Raw genomic sequence first — 23223 nt, 5'->3', positions numbered from 1 at the left:
AGTGGGAACGGAAAGTATTCAGACCCCTTTACATTTTTCACTCTTTGTTTCATTGCAGCCATTTGGTAAATTTTAAAAAGTAAATTTTTTTTCTCATTAAAGTACACTCTGCACCCCATCTTGACTGAAAAAAACTGAAATGTGGAAATTTTTGCAAATTTATTAAAAAAGAAAAACTGAAGTATCACATGGTCATAAGTATTCAGACCTTTTGCTCAGTATCAAGAGAATGCCAAGAGTGTGAAAAGCAGTCATCAAAGCAAAAGGTGGCTACTTTGAAGAACCTAGAACATAAGACATATTTTCAGTTCTTTCAAACTTTTTTGTTAAGTATATAATTCCACATGTGTTAATTCATAGTTTTGATGCCTTCAGTGTGAATGTACAATTTTCATACTCATGAAAATACAGAAAAATCTTTAAATGAGAAGGTGTATCCAAACTTTTGGTCTGTACTGTAGATCTGGCCAAGGTTATAAAAGAATTTCTGCATTACTCAAGGTTCCTAAGAGCACAGTGGCCTCCATAATCCTTAAATGGAAGAAGTTTGGAACCACCAGAAGTCTTCCTAGACCTGGCCATCCAGCCAAACTGAGCAATTGTGGGAGCAGAGCCTTGGTGAGAGAGGTAAAGAAAAACCCCAAGATCACTGTGGCTGAGCTCCAGAGATGCAGTAGGGAGATGGGAGAAAGTTCCCCAAAGTCAACTATCACTGCAGTCCTCCACCAGTCGAGCCTTTATGGCAGAGTGGCCCGACGGAAGCCTCTCCTCAGTGCAAGACATATGAAAGCCCGCATAGAGTTTGCTCAAAAACACATGAAGGACTCCCAGACTATGAGAAATAAGATTCTCTGGTCTGATGAGACAAAGATAGAACTTTTTGGTGATAATTCTAAGCGGTATGTGTGGAGAAAACCAGGCACTGCTCATCACTTGCCCAATACAATCCCAAAAGTGAAACATGGTGGTGGCAGCATCATGCTATGGAGGTGTTTTTCAGCTGCAGGGACAGGGCGACAGGTTGCAATTGAAGGAAAGATGATTGCGGCCAAGTACAGAGATATCCTGGATGAAAACCTCTTCCAGAGTTCTCTGGACCTCAGACTTGGCCGAAGGTTCACCTTCCAACAAGACAATGACCCTAAGCACACAGCTAAAATAACAAAGGAGTGGCTTCAGAACAACTCTGTGACCATTCTTGACTGGGCCAGCCAGAGCACTGACCTAAACCCACTTGAGCATCTCTGGAGAGACCTGAAAATGGCTGTCCACCAACGTTCACCATCCAACCTGACGGAACTGGAGAGGATCTGCAAGGAAGAATGGCAGAGGATCCCCAAATCCAGGTGTGAAAAACTAGTTGCATCATTCTAAAGAAGACTCATGGCTGTACTAGCTCAAAAGGGTGCTTCTACTCAATACTGAGCAAAGGGTATGAATACTTATGACCATGTGATACTTCAGTTTTTCTTTTTTAATAAATTTGCAAAAATGTCTACATTTCTGTTTTTTTTCAGTCTAGATGGGGTGCAGAGTGTAGTTTAATGAGAAAAAAAATGAACTTTTTAGAATTTACCAAATGGCTGCAATGAAACAAAGAGTGAAAAATTTAAAGGGGTCTGAATACTTTCCATACCCACTGTACGTGGCTCTCTCTATTTATATGGGCGCTTGAAAAAAGATGGGAATAATCCTTTACATCACTGCATAATATTTTACTGTTGTCTTCTGATGGAATCTCATGCTGATATTTATATTGGTAATCTCATGATATGTTTTACAGTGTCTTCGTCTTCTCACCCATACCTTCAACAGAGAATACACTTATAGCCACGTGTGTGTAAGCGCCAGTGAAAGCAAGGTGAGAAATCGCATTTCAATGTAAAGTAAAACAAATGTACTGAGCACTATTTCTAGCATGGTGTTTAGTACTTTTCCTATAAAATGTACGGCCAAGGCTTCTAATCTAGTCAATTTTCCTAGTGTCTACAGAGTTCTCTCACATTCAAAAACAAGTATTGGTTAATTGCCTTATATATGTTTATAGCTGAGATTGTTATTCTAATGTATGGATATACCTTGTATGTTGCTGCATGGTTAGATGGTGCAGTCGATATAACAGAAAAAGATTAACTGATCATAAGGAGTAACTTGTCAAAACGTGTATTTCCAGCTGTCTGAGATGTCAGTGACCCTCCTACGTGACCCCTCTCTTCCTGTCCTGGGGGTTTCAACTCTTACACCTTCTAGTACCTGTCCATCACTTGTAGAAGGACGATACTGCAGCCCAGAAACCAGGTCAGTCTGGACCAGCAGTCAAATGTTACAATGCTATGAGACAGCACCTGAAAATTAGAGGGGACGAGGATAAATGGCTGTATGGCAATAGCCTTATATCATCTATAAGTTGTAGGAAGTGGACCAGATCTAAGATCAGAGGGTACAACGATAGATGGCTGTATGGTAAAAGCCTTATATCAACTATAGGTTTTAGACTGTAGACCAGATCTAAGATCAGAGGGTACAAGGATAGATGGGCATATAATAATTTCCTTATACTGTAGCATCTATAGGTTGTAGGAAGTGTGACAGATCTGTTAATTAAGAGGAAACTAGGGAGCAAAAACGGCGTCTTATTCGGGAGAAAATATAGAATGTTTACGTTTAAAAAGGTTATGCTAACCTGATTTAGTTGGGTATACACAACATTTTCATGACATATAAATCCAGCTGCTGCAGATCCAACGGATCATCAGACCGAAGAAACACAGGAAAGGAAGATTTGTGGATGATCCACACTGCTGGTAATCGGTGTGATAGATCCATGTCCAGACAAGTGGTATTGGTGGTTTCTTTTAGTCAATGCGTTTCGAAGTACTACAGACTTTTTCATCAGGACAGGGTTTTCTATCCTAATGAAGAAGAAGTCTGCAGTACTTTGAAATGCGTTGACTAAATAAAGAAGCCACCATTACCACTTGTCTGGACATGGATCTATCACACCGATTACCAGCAGTGTGGATCATCCACAAATCTTCCTTTCCTACAGATCTTTTAATGACAGCTGTGGATCACACAGGACAAGAGATATCTGCTATTGTCTATTGATGCACAGCCTATTCTAAATCCAGCAAATATTTCATTATGTGGAAATCTAAGGAAAAGTAGACAATTGGGTTTGAGGGTCCTTTGCATGTTCTCACAGCATGACCTATTTTTGCTCTTTTTTTCATTTAAAATGATGGCCACCATACAGCAAATGGAATCCATTATAGTCCAGGAGGTCCACCTGATGCTGTTGTGTCCGTCATGGGAACAGGAAAACTAAACTTCATACTGTTATTATTTATACTATATGTGAACCTAGCCTTAGAGAAACATCAATCACGATCTCAGATATTGTTTGTTCAGTTATGTAACCATTGCTTTGAGATTAGTCTTTATTAAACTTTTATTACCCTCTACCAGCTTGTTTACTCGGGGTGGGAATAATATTAAAGCAGTACATGTGATTTTTAATTTCAAGCCAGCTACATGTCTAATGATGGTTAAAGGTTTTTTTTTTTGGTTACTACAAGTTATCACCTATTTATAATAGATAGCTTTCAAATCGGTGGTGGTCTGACCATTTGGACCCCCCACTGATCAGCTTAATGGTACAACAGTGCACATGCTTGACAGGCTTGAGTCTATAAGACTGCCGGAGCACTGTTACTGACTTTCTCCGGCAACTCCATAGAGAGTGAATAGAGCAGCAGACGAGAACGAGACTGACGCTTTATTCTAATAGGGTTAAAAGTGCTTTATTTTCATGATAAGTGGGGATCCCAGTGGTCAGACCACCACCGATCTAAAAAGCTATATTATCTTAGACTAGCAACTTTAACAGCTGTATAACATGTACATGTATAGATGAAAAAATATTCAGAATTAAAAACATTTATACACAGAAAATAAAAAGGGCTTGTTTCTGATGTGAACATTATTCACATTAATCAGGTCTTGTTGCAATCAAAAATATTATATAAAGTTTTTATTATACAAGATTTCCTAATATCAGTGCCCTAATGTAACAATACATTTCTAAAACTTCCAGCCCCCAGCCTCTCTCCCGCACATATAGCCCAGAGAGGGATCCTCCGAGCCCTTCAGGGGAGCTGCTGAAGTCACCCAGCGGTGGACTCAAGACCCCTCTTAGATTGTTTATTCCTGACATACAAGAAATACGGGTCAGGTATGTATGAAACTGTACCAATGGCTCTGTTAAAATTGATATATTTATAATATATACATACTGTATACAGAGATGGAGATGTGATTAATTCAACATTTATGAACTGTGTGACTACTGCTCTCAAAGTTTCTGAAAGGGCAGATAGCATTAGTCAATGAAGAAGGAAGCCCTCAGTGCCGCTGGCAGCCAGTGTGTCTAATTTTTGGAGGTAGATACTGGGGTAGATCACATTTTGGGGTTTTATCGTACATACACTTGTATTTTCTTCAGATATTCAAAACACTTTTTTGCCTCTTTTTTGGTGATACAATGAGTTTTAATTTGTATGTCATTTATATACCGTATTTCTTTTTTTTGCTGATCTCAGGGGAAAGTGTAATTAAAAATACGTGTCTATTTTTCACTTTAAAAAAAAAATAAAAAAAAAAATTATTGACGGAGCAGCGTTAAAAATAGCAATTTGGACTGGCAGTGTTTCTTTTTTTTCTAGTTTTTTTTTTCCTTACTTTTTATTTATTTTTTATACAGTACAGACCAAAAGTTTGGACACACCTCATTTAAAGATTTTTCTGTATTTTCATGACTATGAAAATTGTACATTCACACTGAAGGCATCAAAACTATGAATTAACACATGTGGAATTATATACTTAACAAAAAAGTGTGAAACAACTGAAGATATGTCTTATATTCTAGGTTCTTCAAAGTAGCCACCTTTTGCTTTGATGACTGCTTTGCACACTCTTGGCATTCTCTTGATGAGCTTCAAGAGGTAGTCACCGAAAATGGTTTTCACTTCACAGGTGTGCCCTGTCAGGTTTAATAAGTGGGATTTCTTGCCTTATAAATGGGGTTGGGACTATCAGTTGTGTTGTGCAGAAATCTGGTGGATACACAGCTGATAGTCCTACTGAATAGACTGTTAGAATTTGTATTATGGCAAGAAAAAAGCAGCTAAGTAAAGAAAAACGAGTGGCCATCATTACTTTAAGAAATTAAGGTCAGTCAGTCCGAAAAATTGGGAAAACTTTGAAAGTGTCCCCAAGTGCAGCTGCAAAAACCATCAAGCGCTACAAAGAAACTGGCTCACATGAGGAAAGGAAGACCAAGAGTCACCTCTGCTTCTGAGGATAAGTTTATCCAAGTCACCAGCCTCAAAAATCACAGGTTAGCAGCAGCTCAGATTAGAGACCAGGTCAATGCCACACAGAGTTGTAGCAGCCGACACATCTCTTCAACAACTGTTAAGAGGAGACTTTGTGCAGCTGGCCTTCAAGGTAAAATAGCTGCTAGGAAACCACTGCTAAGGACAGGCAACAAGCAGAAGAGACTTGTTTGGGCTAAAGAACACAAGGAATGGACCAGTGGAAATCTGTGCTTTGGTCTGATGAGTCCAAATTTGAGATCTTTGGTTCCAACCACCGTGTCTTTGTGCGAAGCAGAAAAGGTGAACGGATGCACTCTACATGCCTGGATCCCACCGTGAAGCATGGAGGAGGAGGTGTGATGGTGTGGGGGTGCTTTGCTGGTGACACTGTTGGGGATTTATTCAAAATTGAAGGCATACTGAACCAGCATGGCTACCACAGCATCTTGCAGCGGCATACTATTCCATCCAGTTTGCGTTTAGTTGGACCATCATTTATTTTTCAACAGGACAATGACCCCAAACACACCTCCAGGCTGTGTAAGGGCTATTTGACCAAGAGGAAGAGTGATGGGGTGCTACGCCAGATGACCTGGCCTCCACAGTCACCAGACCTGAACCCAATCGAGATGGTTTGGGGTGAGCTGGACCGCAGAGTGAAGGCAAAAGGGCCAACAAGTGCTAAGCATCTCTGGGAACTCCTTCAAGATTGTTGGAAGACCATTTCCGGTGACTACCTCTTGAAGCTCATCAAGAGTGTGCAAAGCAGTCATCAAAGCAAAAGGTGGCTACTTTGAAGAACCTAGAATATAAGACATATTTTCAGTTGTTTCACACTTTTTTGTTAAGTATATAATTCCACATGTGTTAATTCATAGTTTTGATGCCTTCAGTGTGAATGTGCAATTTTCATAGTCATGAAAATACATAAAAATCTTTAAATGAGAAGGTGTGTCCAAACTTTTGGTCTGTACTGTATTTCATACAATGTCTTAATAGACATCTGCGGGGCATTTTAATATATTGATACATGCTTTTCATTTCTGGCTGCATAGCTGAGCTGACTTGATCTCCTAGGACCAAGCAGCTCTTGCTTCCACATAGATCACATTCTCACTGGGTCCAGAGGAGGAAGCACTGTCAGTGTGTTATGCTGGCGTGTCCTTTAATAAAATAAAATAAAACTTAAAGGACACGTCGGGGTCCACCGGACTGCAGAGGAGCTGCAGCAGCTGAGTCCAGAGGAATGTTCAGCTAAGCACAGAGAAAGAAATGAACTAGTGTGTTAAGTGCACACACAAGTAGTAACAAAACAAGGTACAATGCTGGGAGTTAACAACACTCCAGAAACGAAACTAATAAACTTCTGCACTGCAAGACACCGCTGTGCAGAGCAAGAAGGATTTGGCAGCATGAAACGCCTGAGCACTAGATGGCGGCGTATAGAGCTGCAGATAGCTGCAGGCCAGGAAAGGCCTGGAACCTAAGTTCCTAAAGAGGAGGAGGATCTCGGCAGCACCCAACTCATGGGTGTAAAAGCGGCAGTGTGATCACACATACAATGGCGGACCCTGGAATGCTGGATCGGTAGCAAGGACGCCTCCGTGGCGTGGACACCAACCGGTGAACTGACACGGTAGAGTGTGCTGCTCACAGCATTCCCCTAGCCCTAATTGATGGCTAGGATGACTAGGGAGCTTTCAGCAGGAACCCTTGACAATGACTCTCACACACTGCATTTACTGCCAGAGACCTCACTCCAGGTTAGAAAGAGATAGACTAGGCACCGGGGCGGAGCCCACGGAGCCCTTAAATACACTAGAGACAGCCCCAGCCCCCAGGACAACCAACCACGCTGTACCAGACAGCAGGGGGCGTGGCTTAGCGGCACATTACAGCAATGGGGCGTGGCTTAGCTGCACATGACCGCAAGGGGCGAGGCTTAATTGGCACATGACCGCAAGGGGCCTGGCTTAGCAGCACATGAGCAGAAACTCAGAAACCACACTTAGAATCCCTAGAACTGAACCTAGATGCTGACAATTACTGACCAGCAGGAAAGGGCCTGGCCAGACGCCGCGAAAAAGCCCTTCTCCTGCATACCGGCCTAACACAGTGCTTCCTAGTCTGTATACACAAGCTCCGGTTCAGCATTGTGTATACAAGGATTCAGAAGGCCGAGATTGTAATAAACCATTTCTGCCATTTCTGTGAGGAATCTGGTTGAGTTGGACAGCTGACTCCCCGCCCCCACAGCTGCACAATCTCCTGCAAGCAGCTTACTCTACATTGACATTTTAGAAAGTCAGTGCAGGGTAAAGTGTGGACTGCCCGGACATTTATAGTCTTTTGGCGATCCAGAAGTATTTAAGTGAAACCTTTTTACAGCTAATTTGTGCCTTCCCCGCAAAACCATTTTTCTCGAGTAGGATGCAAACAGTGTTTTGAGCATATAATAATGAAACTAAATGTCACAATCTGCATCGAAATGCACCAAAATTTGGTACATTTTTTCATCAAAGGTGCACTTATAATAGTAAAACTGCCATACTGTGTTCTGTAGAACAGGCATGTCAAGTTTTATTATGAGAGACCATATAAACATAGTAATTTGTCCAAGACATTAAAAAAACACTCCTCCCATCAAAGTTTTTATCCTGTTATATTGCAATCATCATATTATATAGCGCTGTGTAATTACAATTGCTCATTTTGCCCTTCTACCAAGTTAATTTTTCTCCTTTCTCTGTTCTACGTAGAAACAGGAAGTCTCTTGTCCCTGCATTTATCATTCCCCTCTTCAACTACTGACCCAGCTTCTCCCTCCTCCCCCTGTTATAGACTTTCGCAGTGACTCATGTCTTATGCAGACAAAACTGACCTCCTGTTTCTTCCTAGAGCTTAGAAGGATTCAGCTAGTCATTTTTTAATCATGTGATCTCATAGACCTAATGGAAAAGAGAAGAATTAATTGGTTAGAGAATGAAAAATGAGCAGTTGTTAGGACACAGTGCTATATAATATGATGATTGCAATATATTAAAGGTAATCTGTTTTTTGCAGGTTTTTGCTACCTCATCTGAGAGCAGCCTGATGTAGGTAAAGGGAAGCTGAATCCAACGATGTATCATTTAGATTACTGGGTCTAACACAATCAGAGCTTTTAGATTTAGAATGAAGCAGAGCTGAGGAAGCTAACCCCGCCCACACCAGGCTCTGTATATACAATGTCCATAGACAGTGAGCTGCTTATCACAGGAGGGGGCGTTGCAGGACTAGTGTAGTTGGCAATGTTAATCTCTTAATGATAAATCCTTTACGTTAGTAAACAACATCACTTTGCACTTTGACAAGTGACACATCCCTGAATTCTGTGTCTCAGCCTCTGTCTCCTGCTGTCTTCAGATTACATAGCAAAACCTGCTGACAGATTCCCTGTAAGAGGATAGCATTTTTGATGGGAGTGCTTCTTTAATAATTCATAATTAAGTTTCAAATAACCATGAGTAAAAGGCAGAATCGAAATAACCTGCAGTTTTTCAGCCCTGTAAAGTACTTTCATTTTATACTTTCTTAAATAAAATATAGTTACAAAATTCTACTGAGAAAACAGATATGAACACTTGTGAACACTGATGTCTGGACATAGATTAGATTGGACACTGCCCTGGTCGGTCATCCAGTTTGCTCCTCCGTGGCAGCCAAACCAGTTTTGCTTCACTTTTACAGCCAGAATCCTGGGTTAGTTAGTGACGTTAGTGATGCAATGTCATGATGCCATGGGAACTAATAACCACAAGAGGCGCCCAGGATATCAGGCCTGGTATGCTGGTTGCAAAGCTGTGGACTGCCCTGGAGTACCGGACTGGATGACAGCACTAGTCTTTTAGCTCAACGCACCCTTGCGTCTAATATTTATTGACATCGCTTTAACAATTTTTTATATTTTTTTTTTAACTTCCACATTTTAGATATAACAAAGTGTTTCTTCTTGCATTGTTCTCACAGCCCTATTGTCTCTAAGAAGGGGTACCTACACTTTCTCGAACCCCATACAGGCGGTTGGGTTAAGAGGTATGTGGTGGTTAGACGTCCATATGTCTACATCTATAACAGTGATCGGGATCCAGTGGAGAGAGCCATTCTTAACCTCTCACAGGCTCAAGTGGAGTACAGCGAGGATCAACAGGCCATGCTAAAGGTAACCTCATATGTATTGATTAGAGATGTGCTAATATTTGGAAACTGGAGTTTGCCAGCTTCGCTGAATTTTCCCCCAAAATTTGATTCACAGCAAATCAAATCACAAGTAGTGCAAAGCCTCAAAAGACGTGTAACATTCTGAGGTCTCCAACCTCTTTCAAGCTCATTAATGCAAACACAGCCTTAATAATATAAAAATATTAATGGAATTCCCTTGGGGAAATGGGGAGAGAGAGAGATGTGGCGCTATCTAAGCGTAGTAAGGGAGTACATGATCTTTAGGTGGGAAACACAATGTGTGCTCACCTGAACCAGTTGTGCTAACTAAGGCACAACACTAGGAATGGTTTGTCCAAGATGCAATGGGGTGCAGCCAACATGGTGTGCTGTGGGAAGGTGCCTGAGGAAGGCTGTTAGCAGCCAAAACGCGTTGTGTTTTTACTCTGTTTTTAAATAAAAAGCATCACATAGAGTGACTGCAGACTTGTACCCTAAGACCGGACAACCCCTTTAAGGCTTTCCATCTCTATTGCTAAGCTGTGACATCCCCTTGCATTATTGGGGAAGCCCCTTCAGCCATGCCTCAGCTCATGTGAGCCTTTCCTGGCTGATACAATCTTCTACTTTGTGTAAAATCCACCAGGTATTTTTTTGACAAATCGAATCACAAATTTTCAAATTCGCCGAATCCAGCAAATTTCCTCAAATTCAACACGAAATTGACATGCATTGAATCGATTTGCTCATCTCTAGCAATGACCTATGTTATCAGTGTAGGAATGGCTTTATAACAGCCTGTGCAGGACTGAATTTAAAAATGATTTTTCTATTGAAGTCCCCTCTCAGCTTTAAAAAAAAAAACAAAACATCCGAAAACATAACTTTTGTAATTATGGCAGCCACCTTTGATTGTTCAGAGACATTCCTGACGAGGAGTCCACAATCAGCTTAGTAATGGCAAGGGAGACTTTTCTCCAAAAATGTGTAGTACCATCAAGTATTAATATTTATATATAATATATATATATATATATATATATATATATATATATATATATATACATACACACTGCTCAAAAAAATATAGGGAACACTTAAACAACAGAATATAACTCCACGTAAATCAAACTTCTGTGAAATCAAACTGTCCACTTAGGAAGCAATACTGATTGACAATCAATTTCACATGCTGTTGTGCAAATGGAATAGACAATAGATGGAAATTATTGGCAATTATCAAGACACACTCAATAAAGGAGTGGTTCTGCAGGTGGGGACCACAGACCACATCTCAGTACCAATGCTTTCTGGCTAATGAATGTTGGTTGTGCTTTCACACTCGTGGTAGCATGAGACGGACTCTACAGCCCACAGAAGTTGCTCAGGTAGTGCAGCTCATCCAGGATGGCACATCAATGTGAGCTGTGGCAAGAAGGTTTGCTGTGTCTGTCAGCGTAGTGTCCAGAGGCTGGAAGCGCTACCAGGAGACAGGCCAGTACACCAAGAGACGTGGAGGGGGCCGTAGGAGGGCAACAACGTAGCAGCAGGACCGCTACCTCCGCCTTTGTGCAAGGAGGAACAGGAGGAGCACTGCCAGAGCCCTGCAAAATGACCTCCAGCAGGCCACAAATGTGCATGTGTCTGCACAAACGGTTAAAAACCGACTCCATGAGGGTGGTATGAGTGCCCGACATTCACAGATGGGGGTTGTGCTCACAGCCCAACACTGTGCAGGACGCTTTGCATTTGCCACAGAACACCAGGATTGGCAAAATCGCCACTGGCGCCTTGTGCTCTTCACAGATGAAAGCAGGTTCACACTGAGCACATGTGACAGACGTGACAGAGTCTGGAGACGCTGTGGAGAGCGATCCGCTGCCTGCAACATCCTTCAGCATGACCGGTATGGCAGTGGGTCAGTAATGGTGTGGGGTGGCATTTCTGTGGAGGGCCGCACAGCCCCCCATGTGCTCACCAGAGGTAGCCTGACTGCCATTAAGTACCGAGATGAGATCCTCAGACCCCTTGTGAGACCATATACTGGTGCGGTTGGCCCTGGGTTCTTCCTAATGCAGGACAATGCCAGACCTCATGTGGCTGGAGTGTGTCAGCAGGTCTGGCAAGATGAAGGAATTGAAGGTATGGACTGGTCCGCCCGTTCCCCAGACCTGAAGCCGATTGAGCACATCTGGGACATCATGTCTCGCTCCATCCACCAATGTCACATTGCACCACAGACTGTCCAGGAGTTGGCGGATGCTTTAGTCCAGGTCTGGGAGGAGATCCCACAGGAGACCATCTGCAACCTCATCAGGAGCATGCCCAGGCGTTGTAGGGAGGTCATACAGGCACGTGGAGGCCACACACAATACTGAGCCTCATTTTGACTTGTTTTAAGGACATTACATCAAAGTTGGATCAGCCTGTAGTGTGTTTTTCCACTTTAATTTTGGGGGTGACTCCAAATCCAGGCCTCCATTGGTTAATAAATTTGATTGCCATTGATGATTTTTGTGTGATTTTGTTGTCAGCACATTCAACTTTGTACAGAACAAAGTATTCAATGAGAATATTTCATTCATTCAGATCTAGGATGTGTTATTTGAGTGTTCCCTTTATTTTTTTGAGCAGTGTATATATGAAATAAAGAAATAGTACAGCAGCACTCCATATGGCCAAGATACATCTTAACAGTGAAATATTAAATCTAAACTCTATTTTTGCTCAGGAACTAGTACTTACAAAAAACTAAGGTTCTTAGCGCATAAATTGGCCAATTCATGTGTGCCTATCAACCTCGGCAAGGTGACCTCCCTCTGATGGGTAGCTGCTCTACCCTAAATGCCTCTCTTGGGCTACAAGCCTACAACTAAACAGACAAACATGCCTTCTTCTGGGCTAAAACACCTCCATTTAAATGGGCAAGTAGAACTGTTTGTGCATCACCTGCTGTTAACTGGGATTAATGGAAATCGTCTTTCCCATCCATGCAGCACAAGCATCTAGATATGTCTATCTTACCACGTCTGTAAGGCCTCATTCAGATGCCTGTGATTTTTCATTTACGCAAAAAACAGTCCGAGTGTGTAATAGCCTTGTATGGGTAATTTAGATCTGTGACTCCAATCAAAAATGGACGTCTCTGTGATTATTTTTTTTTGTGGGGACACACATATTGCAAAAAATACGGACATGTGAATAGCACCATAGACTTTATTGGGTACATGTTATATCTATGATAATCAGGGACAGAACACGTAGGTGAAATATTGCATCATGCATGGGGTCTTACTGTTACATCCAGTGTACACTGAATATACTGAAATGCTGGTTACAATCGATGTACTTTCTTTTGCAGACCCCCAATACTTTTGCTGTATGCACACAACACCGCGGCATTCTGCTGCAGGCCAGCAATGATAAGGACATGCATGACTGGCTCTACGCCTTTAACCCTCTTCTGGCTGGCTCCATTCGGTGAGGCTATGTGATGGATTACAAGTGGAAGGATGGGCCATTACCTTGCAGGGATGGAGATGATCATTTCTGAACATTTTTACATAGATCTTGAGGAATTTGAGGCCCAGACTGGACGCGGTTTTGTACCATAAAACACTTTTCAATATATATAAAAAAAAAACAATATATTTCGGCTGTGATAAAATTGAAGTTTTAAAATAAGATGTTTTTGCATATTATACATTTTACAGCTTATTAGTAACTGACAAGATATTTTGTCATTTGGCCCTGTACTGATTGGTTTTATGTGTTATGACCTGGATACAGATGTGGAAGTTATGAACTAGGTAAAAATGAAGTTGACTCCCTTATTTCCTAGTAAAAATTATTTAAAGGGGTTGTCTGGCCTTAGGGTATAAGTCTGAAGTCTCTCTATGTGACTGCAGACTTCTTCAGTGCCGGGAGCAGCGGGCGCATGACCGCAAGTATGTGATTTGCATATGTGAGGTCATATGCCGACTAGATTCACTCACCGCAAGTCTAGTCGGAATGTGGCCGGAATTATGCATATCGCATACTTGAGGTCACATGACTGCCAGCTCCTAGTGTCAGAGAATCCTCATAACGTGCAGTGCACACACTGTGAAGATTCACAAGTCTGCAGTCACATAGAGAAACTGCAGACTTGTACCCTAAGGCCGGACAATCCTTTTAAGCGTCTCTTTCGGGTCAATCAAATGGAAGCCTATTTTCTTGTGTGTGATTCTTGTATGTCTTCAATGTAGACTTTCCAATAGAAACAACACATTTCTAAGTTCTTTCCTTCTTTTTCTTTGTTTCTCTGCTCCTCTCTTAGGTCCAAACTGTCTCGACGCCGAACAGCCCAAATGAGAATTTAATGGGAAACCTGCATTCTTCCTTATTTTTATCAACTTGTTAAGTCATTTATTAATTCCCCTTCATACCTACATCTTACAACAACCCCTATCCTGTATACTCCCTGCTCCTGCTCACTTCTGTTCCCACTGAGGATCTGCAGTTCTGTCATTGCCTAGGGAAGTATCTTCAGACCTTCCAGCTACTGCTGAAAACTAGCTCTTGTCATACCTGGAGGTCTACCATCAAACATCTGGGGAATCTCAAGGTGCCTCCATCCGGTGTAGGGAATCTTGACGTGCTGCACTCTCTATTTTCCCTGTCTCTTTACTATGCCATGGGCGGGCAGCATTGTAGACCAATGTCGATATTCAGAAAGCTCTTAGGCAATGTCTGGTTTCAATTTCAATAGTCAAGATTTTGTAGGCTCTAAACCAGCTTTAATGTGGTGACACCCGATGATACATAAGAGCAAGATTAGCAAGCAATTAGCGAGCAGAATTCTATCATTCGTGCTAGCTGCCATGATAAAGGCAATGCAATGTTATAAAGAAATTACCATCAAGGGAATTAATTAGGGGCCCACTTTAAGCATGCCCAAACAGCACCCTTCATCACCTACACGCGGCAAACCTAGGTCATTTCTAGACTAAATTTCATGAGTCTGACTTTCTGCAGGATGGTTTCTTAGTAGTAATTAAATAAGTATTGATAAGCTCTTTACTCATGAAAATTCACCTTGCCTAATCATACCGTACCCTGACTGTAGGTGAAACATACATATATGTGCGTGTCTGCCCACTGCATTGTACATATTCCCACCCAACACAAAAATTCCTCATTTTCACCCTTCCAGACATTTAGGGACATGTTGCAGCTTATCAGTATCCTCTGTGGATATATATAAGGAAGCAAGCTTACAGGGTTGACCTAACAAATAAATCCCGTAAAACACAAGAGGCACAAGAAGTAGAACATTTAGAATTTTTGGCTCCATGATGAGATGATACTAGAACCTTGCTGGCTAGGATAATACAATGCTATGTTGTACTAGAAAATAATTATGCGTTTTCTGTATGTATGTGCTAAACTTACATTTATAATTTATGTAAATTAAGGGGCTTATTATAGAAGCTGTTATCGTTTGGCGCAAAAAAAAAAAAAAAAAAGATTAAGTCCCATTATATTCTTGGATTTCATTGTAAATTGTTACAAGCCTAGTGTCCTACTGGTGATATTCATGCATGGTTATGTCAGTGATTTTCAGAAAAGATAATCACTACCTAAAGTTAAGTAAACAGTTTGCTTAGATAATTGCATTTCCAATAATCCATCATTACAGTCTATGTATTTTCACATTTTTATCTCATGGTGATGACCTGGAAAATAGAATGCACCAATATAGGTCATTTAAGCCAAAGAAAAGGTAAAAACCAGAGTTAATTTACAAGGGTTTCCCCATTCTTATGCACTTTAAGTATAAATTCATAAGAAGCCGTGTCTTATAGCCCACTGACCACCTGTGCTCTTACATGTGAGGGCAGTGTACATAGCACTCTGCTTCCCCTGATGTCGACCTATATGTATTGATTGATAGTACAAAATGAGAAACAAGAAGAACCCACAATATACACCAACCAGTAGAAACTGGAGAGTACCAAACTAAATTAGGACCTTTGGCAAGTCGATGGTTGTGAGCTCTCTCAATCTTGGTTGGATGTTAGCTTTGGTACATGTCATTGTCATTGTATCAGCTGACAGGACTTGATATAGTCTCAGAGTCAACCAGCTTTGGAGACCACCAAGTCCGATCATCTCAAACATGGACAACTGTATATCTTAGGCCAGCAAACCTATAGATGATACAGTCCAAGATGCATGAGATCTTGTCATTGCTCACAACAATCACTATATTGAGGGGTAAGCAACCATATTAATATTCTCCATAACTTAGTGTATACTTTCTTTCTGCATTTCATATATGTAAAATTAGAAGTGAGTAGGCCATAAACACAAATGGGTGATAGTTAGCACATGGTATAGGAGGACTTGGTGCTTGTTTGCCCTCATCTTATTTCCATAATCCTCAGATTATTTCCCTGAATTTAGGGCCTCTACAGGTTCTCACCACCTATTAGTATAAGGTTTACATGGCCCCCAGAGCAGCTACATGGTCTACCTTAATAGTCCACCCATCCACTGATGTAGTTAACTTGTCAGTATTGGCGTCATTACTGTTTTCGCTGAATCACATGTAACAATCTCATGAAGTTTATAAAACTCTTTCCACATTCGTGTGAAGTGCAGCCTGCAGAACAATGAAGAATCGTCCTCAAATGTACCCAGAAGAATGGCTACATGCACTATTGCTTTGCTGCTTGGGTGAGAATCCTGTTGCTTTCGAACAATGACCGTCTTGTATATTCTGTTGATGTCATGTCAATGATCGGTGGGAGCCTGCCTTGTAGAATACAGAATTGTGTACGCTGTAATGATTAGAGTTTACTGTCAGCAGTCAGATCTGTCGGGCCAGCAAGGGATTACTAAAACGTCACTGTACATGTTTCTATAGAAGTTTATCTGCAAAATAAATGAATGTGAAAACTGATCGGTTTAACACTTACCATTCCAGTTTGTCAGCTTCCTTATTCACTGCAGTGACAGCGGCATCAGCAGTAGATCAGAATACTGGGATAATCTGATTTTGGTGATTGAATAAGCAGGCAGGATCCATATTCACCAGTCCTTTAAGGCTGCTCCTTGACACACATAGGCATCAGAATGGGCTCTTATCACACAAAGAACATTTTATCTGCATCTTCTCTATCTTTTTGCCTTAAGATTGTAGACTTTATGTGACATGAAACAATAGCAGTACAGAATGGTAACACATTTACAGTAATTGCTTTGGCCAGGTACAGGATCGGGGCAGCCTAGGTACTTGGGCACCGCTTTTATACCCAACATCTATGAGTACCCAAAGGTCCCCCATTGTAGAAAGGTCCATTTACATAGGGTGGTAATTGGCTGTATGAATGGTCGTTTCCTACCACTGGGCAGTATAAATATGTCGACCGATCAAGAGATTATCACTTCACTGTCTGTGGCAAATATTCTAATGTAAACAAGTGCTGCCGACTATGGTGAAACTTTATAGGGATGAAGAGTTGCCCTAATACTGCTGGTGTAAATGGAAGCAAACGATCGACTTGCTATATCGTCGATCGATGCCTGTATTTCACAAGTAATGCTGGGCATGAACGTGGGTCTCCTGACCCGAACTTACAGCCGCATAGGCAGAAGTGATTCCGTACGTTGAAGTCAGGAGACCTTCGGTCAGTTCGGATATTGCGTTCCCTATACGGACCGTATAATAGAGCCTTCTAAACCTAACACATATGAAAACATCTTGGCCGGGTCTGAAGGAGGTGTCATATTATCCTTCATACTCACTTGATATTGTTGCACATGACTATATCTCTACGTATAGCTCAGTAGTGGAAGAATGTATATATGCAGTATAGCTTGTCATTGGATTATAACCCAATTGTGCATATTCACTTTTCATTTTAATTGTATATCAGTAAGAACAACAATACTTTCCAAATCACTTCCTTCACTCTCTAAATGAGTTCCGGTCCCCTACCTATATAGTACGTCGATTTCTGGCTTTTCTATCTACTGTGGAACGCCTCATTCACAGTTGTAGCGGATACATTTACGCTTGTTAATCTGCCTTAAATGGAACAAATGAAAAGTACAGAAAATAAATTGAAATGACCGGTTATGTTATATTGTGTGTATGATTGGCAAATAATATTCTGATCACCTGTTGTATAATATAACGTTGTATGTGAGACGTGTTTTATACATGTCATGGTTTACATGTTCAGTAAATGTTATTTATTACACCGTGTCAGTACAGTATGGTGGATCTTATGACTATATGATAGAATTTTTTTTTTTTGGGGGGGGGTGGATTTACTATTACATATATTCCCACACAATATACTGTACATAACATTTTGCATTAAAGATCTTCCTGTGATGAAAGTATATGAATAAAGCTTTGTCCAGATCCAATAATATTTTATAATAATTGGGATATCTGTTAAAAGGGGTTTTATTACCATCATAAATAGAGAAAATAGAAAAGTCCTTGGAAAAAGCAACAAATCTCCAATTTGCTTCTTATTATAAATCCTCTCCATTCTCAAGAACAGATGTAAATTTAATTCTATAGTTTAATGCTATTTGCTAATTTGCCGACCAACTCTGCTGTCTATCAGAGGTGGCCAGTTTCCTAGTCAAGTAGAGCGCACTTGCACTTTCTTTGCTATAAAGACTGCAAGCGCTGCTCTGAAGCTGGCCGGATCTCTGGATCACTTCTGATACCGCAAGGGCCAAGCTGCCTCTTCTTGCAGCATTGGACATTGCGCAGTTCAGCCCGTCTACAAACAATTCATAAGCATTGTCACAGATCTTTAAAGAGGAGCTGCCTAAATTCCTGACCAATCTAATTTAGTAAAAACTTGTACATTTTTTTTTATAAAATACAAATTCTGGAGCATCTTTTCTTAAAACTGCATCGTGCTGTTCCTCCATTATGCCTCCTAAAAATGTAAATTGACATTTTGGCGTTACTAGATGGAGGTGTGTGCTTATACAAAGCCTGACACTGTCCAATCAACACTGATAGTATAAGATTGTAAGATGCCCTATGGCAAGAAAAAATGGTTATCAATTTACGTAAACATTTGTACTCAGGAGCGGACACAGACACTGGGGGGCCTTGTGCAAGAACAATATATGGGCCCTTTGCAGTCCAATAGCTCCTCATAATGCACAAGTCCACCTACTTTGGAGGTGATAATGGCCCCCTTACCTCCTGGGCCCCTGTGCAGCTGCGCAAATAGTATTCCCACCCCAGGTGTTTCTTTTCCTTTCAGGTTAGGCTCCATTATCCGGAATGTGATATTATCTTTCAAGCTAATGCAATCAAAAATACCTGTCACCCAGTATAACTGGATAGCCATTAAATTCCTACCAATGATTCAGATTGATATTCAATTAATATTTTTAAAAATTGTCATGAAATTCCCAATCAGATCAGTTCTACAATTATTGTACAGGGCACATTGCATGACTCTTCAAAGATCTTTGGTGGCTCCAACTTCCATCTAGACAATTACTATCAATGCTATTTAGAACTGTTTTCTATATACCTTGTTTCATGTTATCCTTGACAATATCGTTTTAATGAATTAGATACTAAAATACAGCTGAATGTGTGGAAAGCATTGATGTTTTCATTCGGTATCTCTTGAAGTGCTACATTCTAACCGATTGATTTTCTAGGAAAACAATAATTGGATGGTAACTGTGGACATTTAATATGTTCTGTCTCCTCTCCAGACATGTCTATCTTAGTAAATACTTTTCTTGATTTACTATAGTGTAGGGAGGAGCTGACCTGTGGAAGTTTGGGTTCTGGTACCCGATTGAACTTGAATCCAAAGTTCGGTTCGGGTAGCAGAACTCTACCCGAATTTTACAGTTCAGTTCACTCATCTTTACTATAGTGAGTTGTTCCTCTGTTATTCCTATGAGAGATGTATAAATAAATTTCCAACTTGGTGTTACCAGTTGGGGGTGTGACCTTACACATTCTAAGACCGACCAATCAGTGCTGACAGTGTCAGACACACCTCTTATTATGGAGAATGGTAACTCCCCGTTGTCAATTTATTCAAACATTTCTAATGGGAATAACAGAGGAATGGCACATCACAGAGTCCTGAGAATAGATCCTTCAGAATTGGTATCTTATGGAGAAAACAATTATTTCTTAAAACCAACATGTCACTAGAGGTGGGAGGTTCTCTTTAAAAAATAAAAATATTATTTTTAATAGGAGGTTGTTATAGCCATGTATCAGTTCTATCTATTATCTGAGAAATATATCCACCACCTTTATTTGATCAAAATTAAATAGATCCCTAAAGTGGCCGCAAGGGAAAATATTTACAAAGGAATGGTTTTGCATTATTTTATGTAAAGAAAAATGGAAGAGTGGGTGTTGGAGTCAAAGGGGTTTTCCAGAAAAAGATGGATCTTATTTTTTTTTCCGCAGACAGCACAATCTGTGTGTACGACTTAGGCCTGGTATTGCAACATCAAGTAAACCAGGCTAAACTCCAATACCAGATAATGCCCAAAAACTAACATAAAACTATTTTATGAAACATAATATACAGACTAATTTTTCTAATTCTAGAGGACGACCCCAAGAAGTAATGGAATAAAAAATATTTATATAAAACCTGTCAACAATTTAATGCCTACAACGTCTCTAAAAATCTAGTTATGAAAATGACAAAACTCTATGATGTACATTTGTGGGTGATAAAAGCAATGATTCTAGCAATATCCACATCATGGATTTATAAGATATCTTTCTCAAAGTACATTGCAATGCACTGAATTCATTCTGAGATTAGTAGTCACAGCTCAAAGTCGGAGATGTAATGGCTCCTATCTGCCAGAGTTTTAGAATGCTAATTAATGTTACAATATTAGAGTGTACTCCAGTTTTGGTGCATAGATATTAATTACTTCATGGCAGTTAAGAGGCTATTAAAGGGAATCTGCCAGGGCGATTTTACTAATCAAACTAATATAGCCTATATAACAATAATAAAAAAAAATAATAATTGTCTTGTAGTAATCTGATGTGTTAGCGCTGAAAAATGAAGCTATGAAACCACCTGCAAATTAGCCTGGAAGTGCAGGGGGCGTGGCCATGTACTCTGCGTGGATTGACACGCCCCCTACGTACTTCCAGGCTATTCTGCTTGTGGCTTCAAAGCTTGATTTTGCATCGGATTACTACAAAACCAGTATCATTTTTATTGTTGTTTTATTACCTATACATTGATCATTAGGTTAATAGAATCATTTTGACAGGTTCCCTTTAATTCCATTTGGTTAAAGGGGTAGTCTACTACTTGGACAACCCCTTCTGAATCTCTATGTTTCATCCCAGTAGAACAATAACACTTATACTCCCCTCTGGTGTTGGTACCGTTCCAGCGGTGTCAGCACTGGCTCTCCCTGGGATCACAATACTTCGGGCCAATCAACACTAGCTTCACTCTCCTCTCTGACATCCGGGGGAGGTGAGAGAGCAGCCGCAGCTCTCACTTCCTCTGGAAGTCTTGATTTGTCTGAAGGAGTGAAGCCAGCGCTGACTAGCCACAGGGATTGCGTGACATAACAATGTCAAGGGATCTCCGGGAGAGCCAGTTTTTCCTCCTGTGAGGGGGGGACATAGGGATTTAGAAGGGGTTGGCCAAGTAGTGGAAAACGTCTTTAAAATTCCATCGGCATTTAGTACCAAAAAAATCCTGTCTGTGCACTGCCACTATATCCCCTACTGTATGTGGCAATGGGAAAGAGCAGGAGTCGCCTTGAACTGTATGTATTCTGGTAGGATTTGCCTTTCACATGCTCATTTGGTTTTAATCATTGTACAGTGCATGGCTTATCATCATGTATAGAATACTTCACAATATACAGTGTAAAGTGTCTAACAGTGAGCACCATTAAATAACCTGTCAGCACTCAGTATATGAGAAATATGTATATGTTATAGGACAATAAGAACTGTGTAACATAACTGCACCCCCGAGTGCCTCATTGTGTTAGTACTGCTACGTTCGATGGTACTGTAACCACTGGAACTTAATGTGTTTTGGGCCAAATAATTCTTTAAAAAAAATCGTATAATTCATGGATATAGATCATTCAAAGTATGAAAAATAAATATTTGAACAAAATGTTTTAAAAAGTTCTTCTCTCCAAAGTCTTTTTTCCCATCTTGGGCTTTCTATGTATAATAGCCCCTCACTGTCTTGCACATTTTGCTCAGCCCTGTCACTGTAGTAACCACCACTGGCCTTGTTATCTGTCTTGTAACTATGATGTGTAATGCTTGGGGTGCAGGATTGTACAAATTGGGGCTTTTTGATTCTTCTAATCCTTTCACTTTCAGAAAGTTCTACTAGGAATTTTACCTGGTTTCTGGCCAAGAAAGGATTAGAAATCTAGGGTTGCCAAGCTCTGAAATAAATACTGCATTAATAAATGTGACATTTATGCAATTCATGATTTTTTGTCTTTTTTTTTACTTTAGTTTTATAATAAGTTTGAAAAAGAAGATAAGTCAATTAAAACGTAGTTGTCCTTTTACACAAAAATTGTAGAAAAGCATGGTCTGGCTGTTCTCACCCTCCACAATAGGTGTAATATTGTCCAGGAACTGTCCCGGTTCCCTTGTTGTGTAACTTTCCATCCACACTTTTTGATTGGGCATTTTCTCTTCAGTAGCATTCTGTCAGTACTAAAGGTTCAGGAACTTCCTTTAAGACAACAGCCCCACTATCAGTATTTGGTCAGTATTCGGTCAGTATTTTTTCTCAGGAGTAGGAGCCAAAATGAGGAGTGGAACAATCAGAGGAAAGGTATAATAGAAACAAGTCACCAATTCTGCATTTATCACCCACTCCTGGTTTTGGCTCCCACTCCTGAGAATAAATACTGACCAAATACTGATAGTGGGGCCGTGGCCTAACTCATTTCTCAGCAAGTATTGTCCAATCACTTGCCTCACCTGAAAGTCTGACTCTCTGTTATGTCTGTATGCAGTTGTCTCTGCAACTTGAGATGGATTATACTTGACAACAGGCAGAGTAGCTCTAGAGTTACACAGAAGGGAGACACACAGTGGCTTGCACTTTGTAGTGATATTTTGGGGAGAGAAATTAACTTTCTGAAAAGTACAGTGACCATTTAAGTCTAACCTCTAATCTTATAGTGTTGATCCAGAAGACAAAAAAAAAAAAAAAGAATCACTATAAGGCGGATGCCAATTGCTCAGAGTGAAAAAGAAAAAATCCTTCCCTTAGCTGAATAAATCACTGAATCTATGTCCTCATCTTCTCACAGGTCATAACAATTTCCATTCACTCAAAGAAACTAGACAGCAGATAATGTCTAATGGCTTAGGTTAGCATGCGGCACGAATGTAGGGCATGTCCGAAGTGACCTCATAGAAGTCGCAGTGGCTTTCTGCTACATCAGTAGAAATTAATTCCAAATTGTTTCTCATTGTTAATATTTCTGTTCCGATTCCAACCTTCAAGATGGTGTGTACCATCCAGCTTCTGTGACTGATTGAAAATGATTCTGACCCATGTCTGTGGATTACCGTAGAATGTGCACCACCAATGGTGACCTAGCTTTG

General features: G+C 40.5%; 1 protein-coding gene across 7 annotated transcripts in view; it reads left to right on the top strand.

Annotated features, from left to right (window-relative positions):
- The window catches only part of KIF1A (kinesin family member 1A), a 229126-nt gene extending 207045 nt beyond the window's left edge, over positions 1-22081 (top strand). For all 7 annotated transcript variants that reach the window (XM_073674513.1, XM_073674511.1, XM_073674514.1 and 4 more), the window contains 6 exons: positions 1784-1861; positions 2174-2298; positions 4097-4234; positions 9390-9582; positions 12943-13061; positions 13900-22081. In XM_073674513.1, coding sequence (XP_073530614.1) covers positions 1784-1861; positions 2174-2298; positions 4097-4234; positions 9390-9582; positions 12943-13061; positions 13900-13942 — 696 coding nt within the window. In that variant the 3' untranslated portion in view covers positions 13943-22081. The remainder of the gene's footprint in view (positions 1-1783; positions 1862-2173; positions 2299-4096; positions 4235-9389; positions 9583-12942; positions 13062-13899) is intronic.
- Positions 22082-23223: the final 1142 nt, after the last annotated feature.

The sequence above is a fragment of the Phyllobates terribilis genome, unplaced genomic scaffold (assembly GCF_046119375.1).
Source record: "Phyllobates terribilis strain yellow unplaced genomic scaffold, ASM4611937v1 Scaffold_3__8_contigs__length_932513732, whole genome shotgun sequence".
NCBI classification, from domain to species: domain Eukaryota; kingdom Metazoa; phylum Chordata; class Amphibia; order Anura; family Dendrobatidae; genus Phyllobates; species Phyllobates terribilis.
This window is presented reverse-complemented; position numbering and strand designations above follow the sequence as displayed.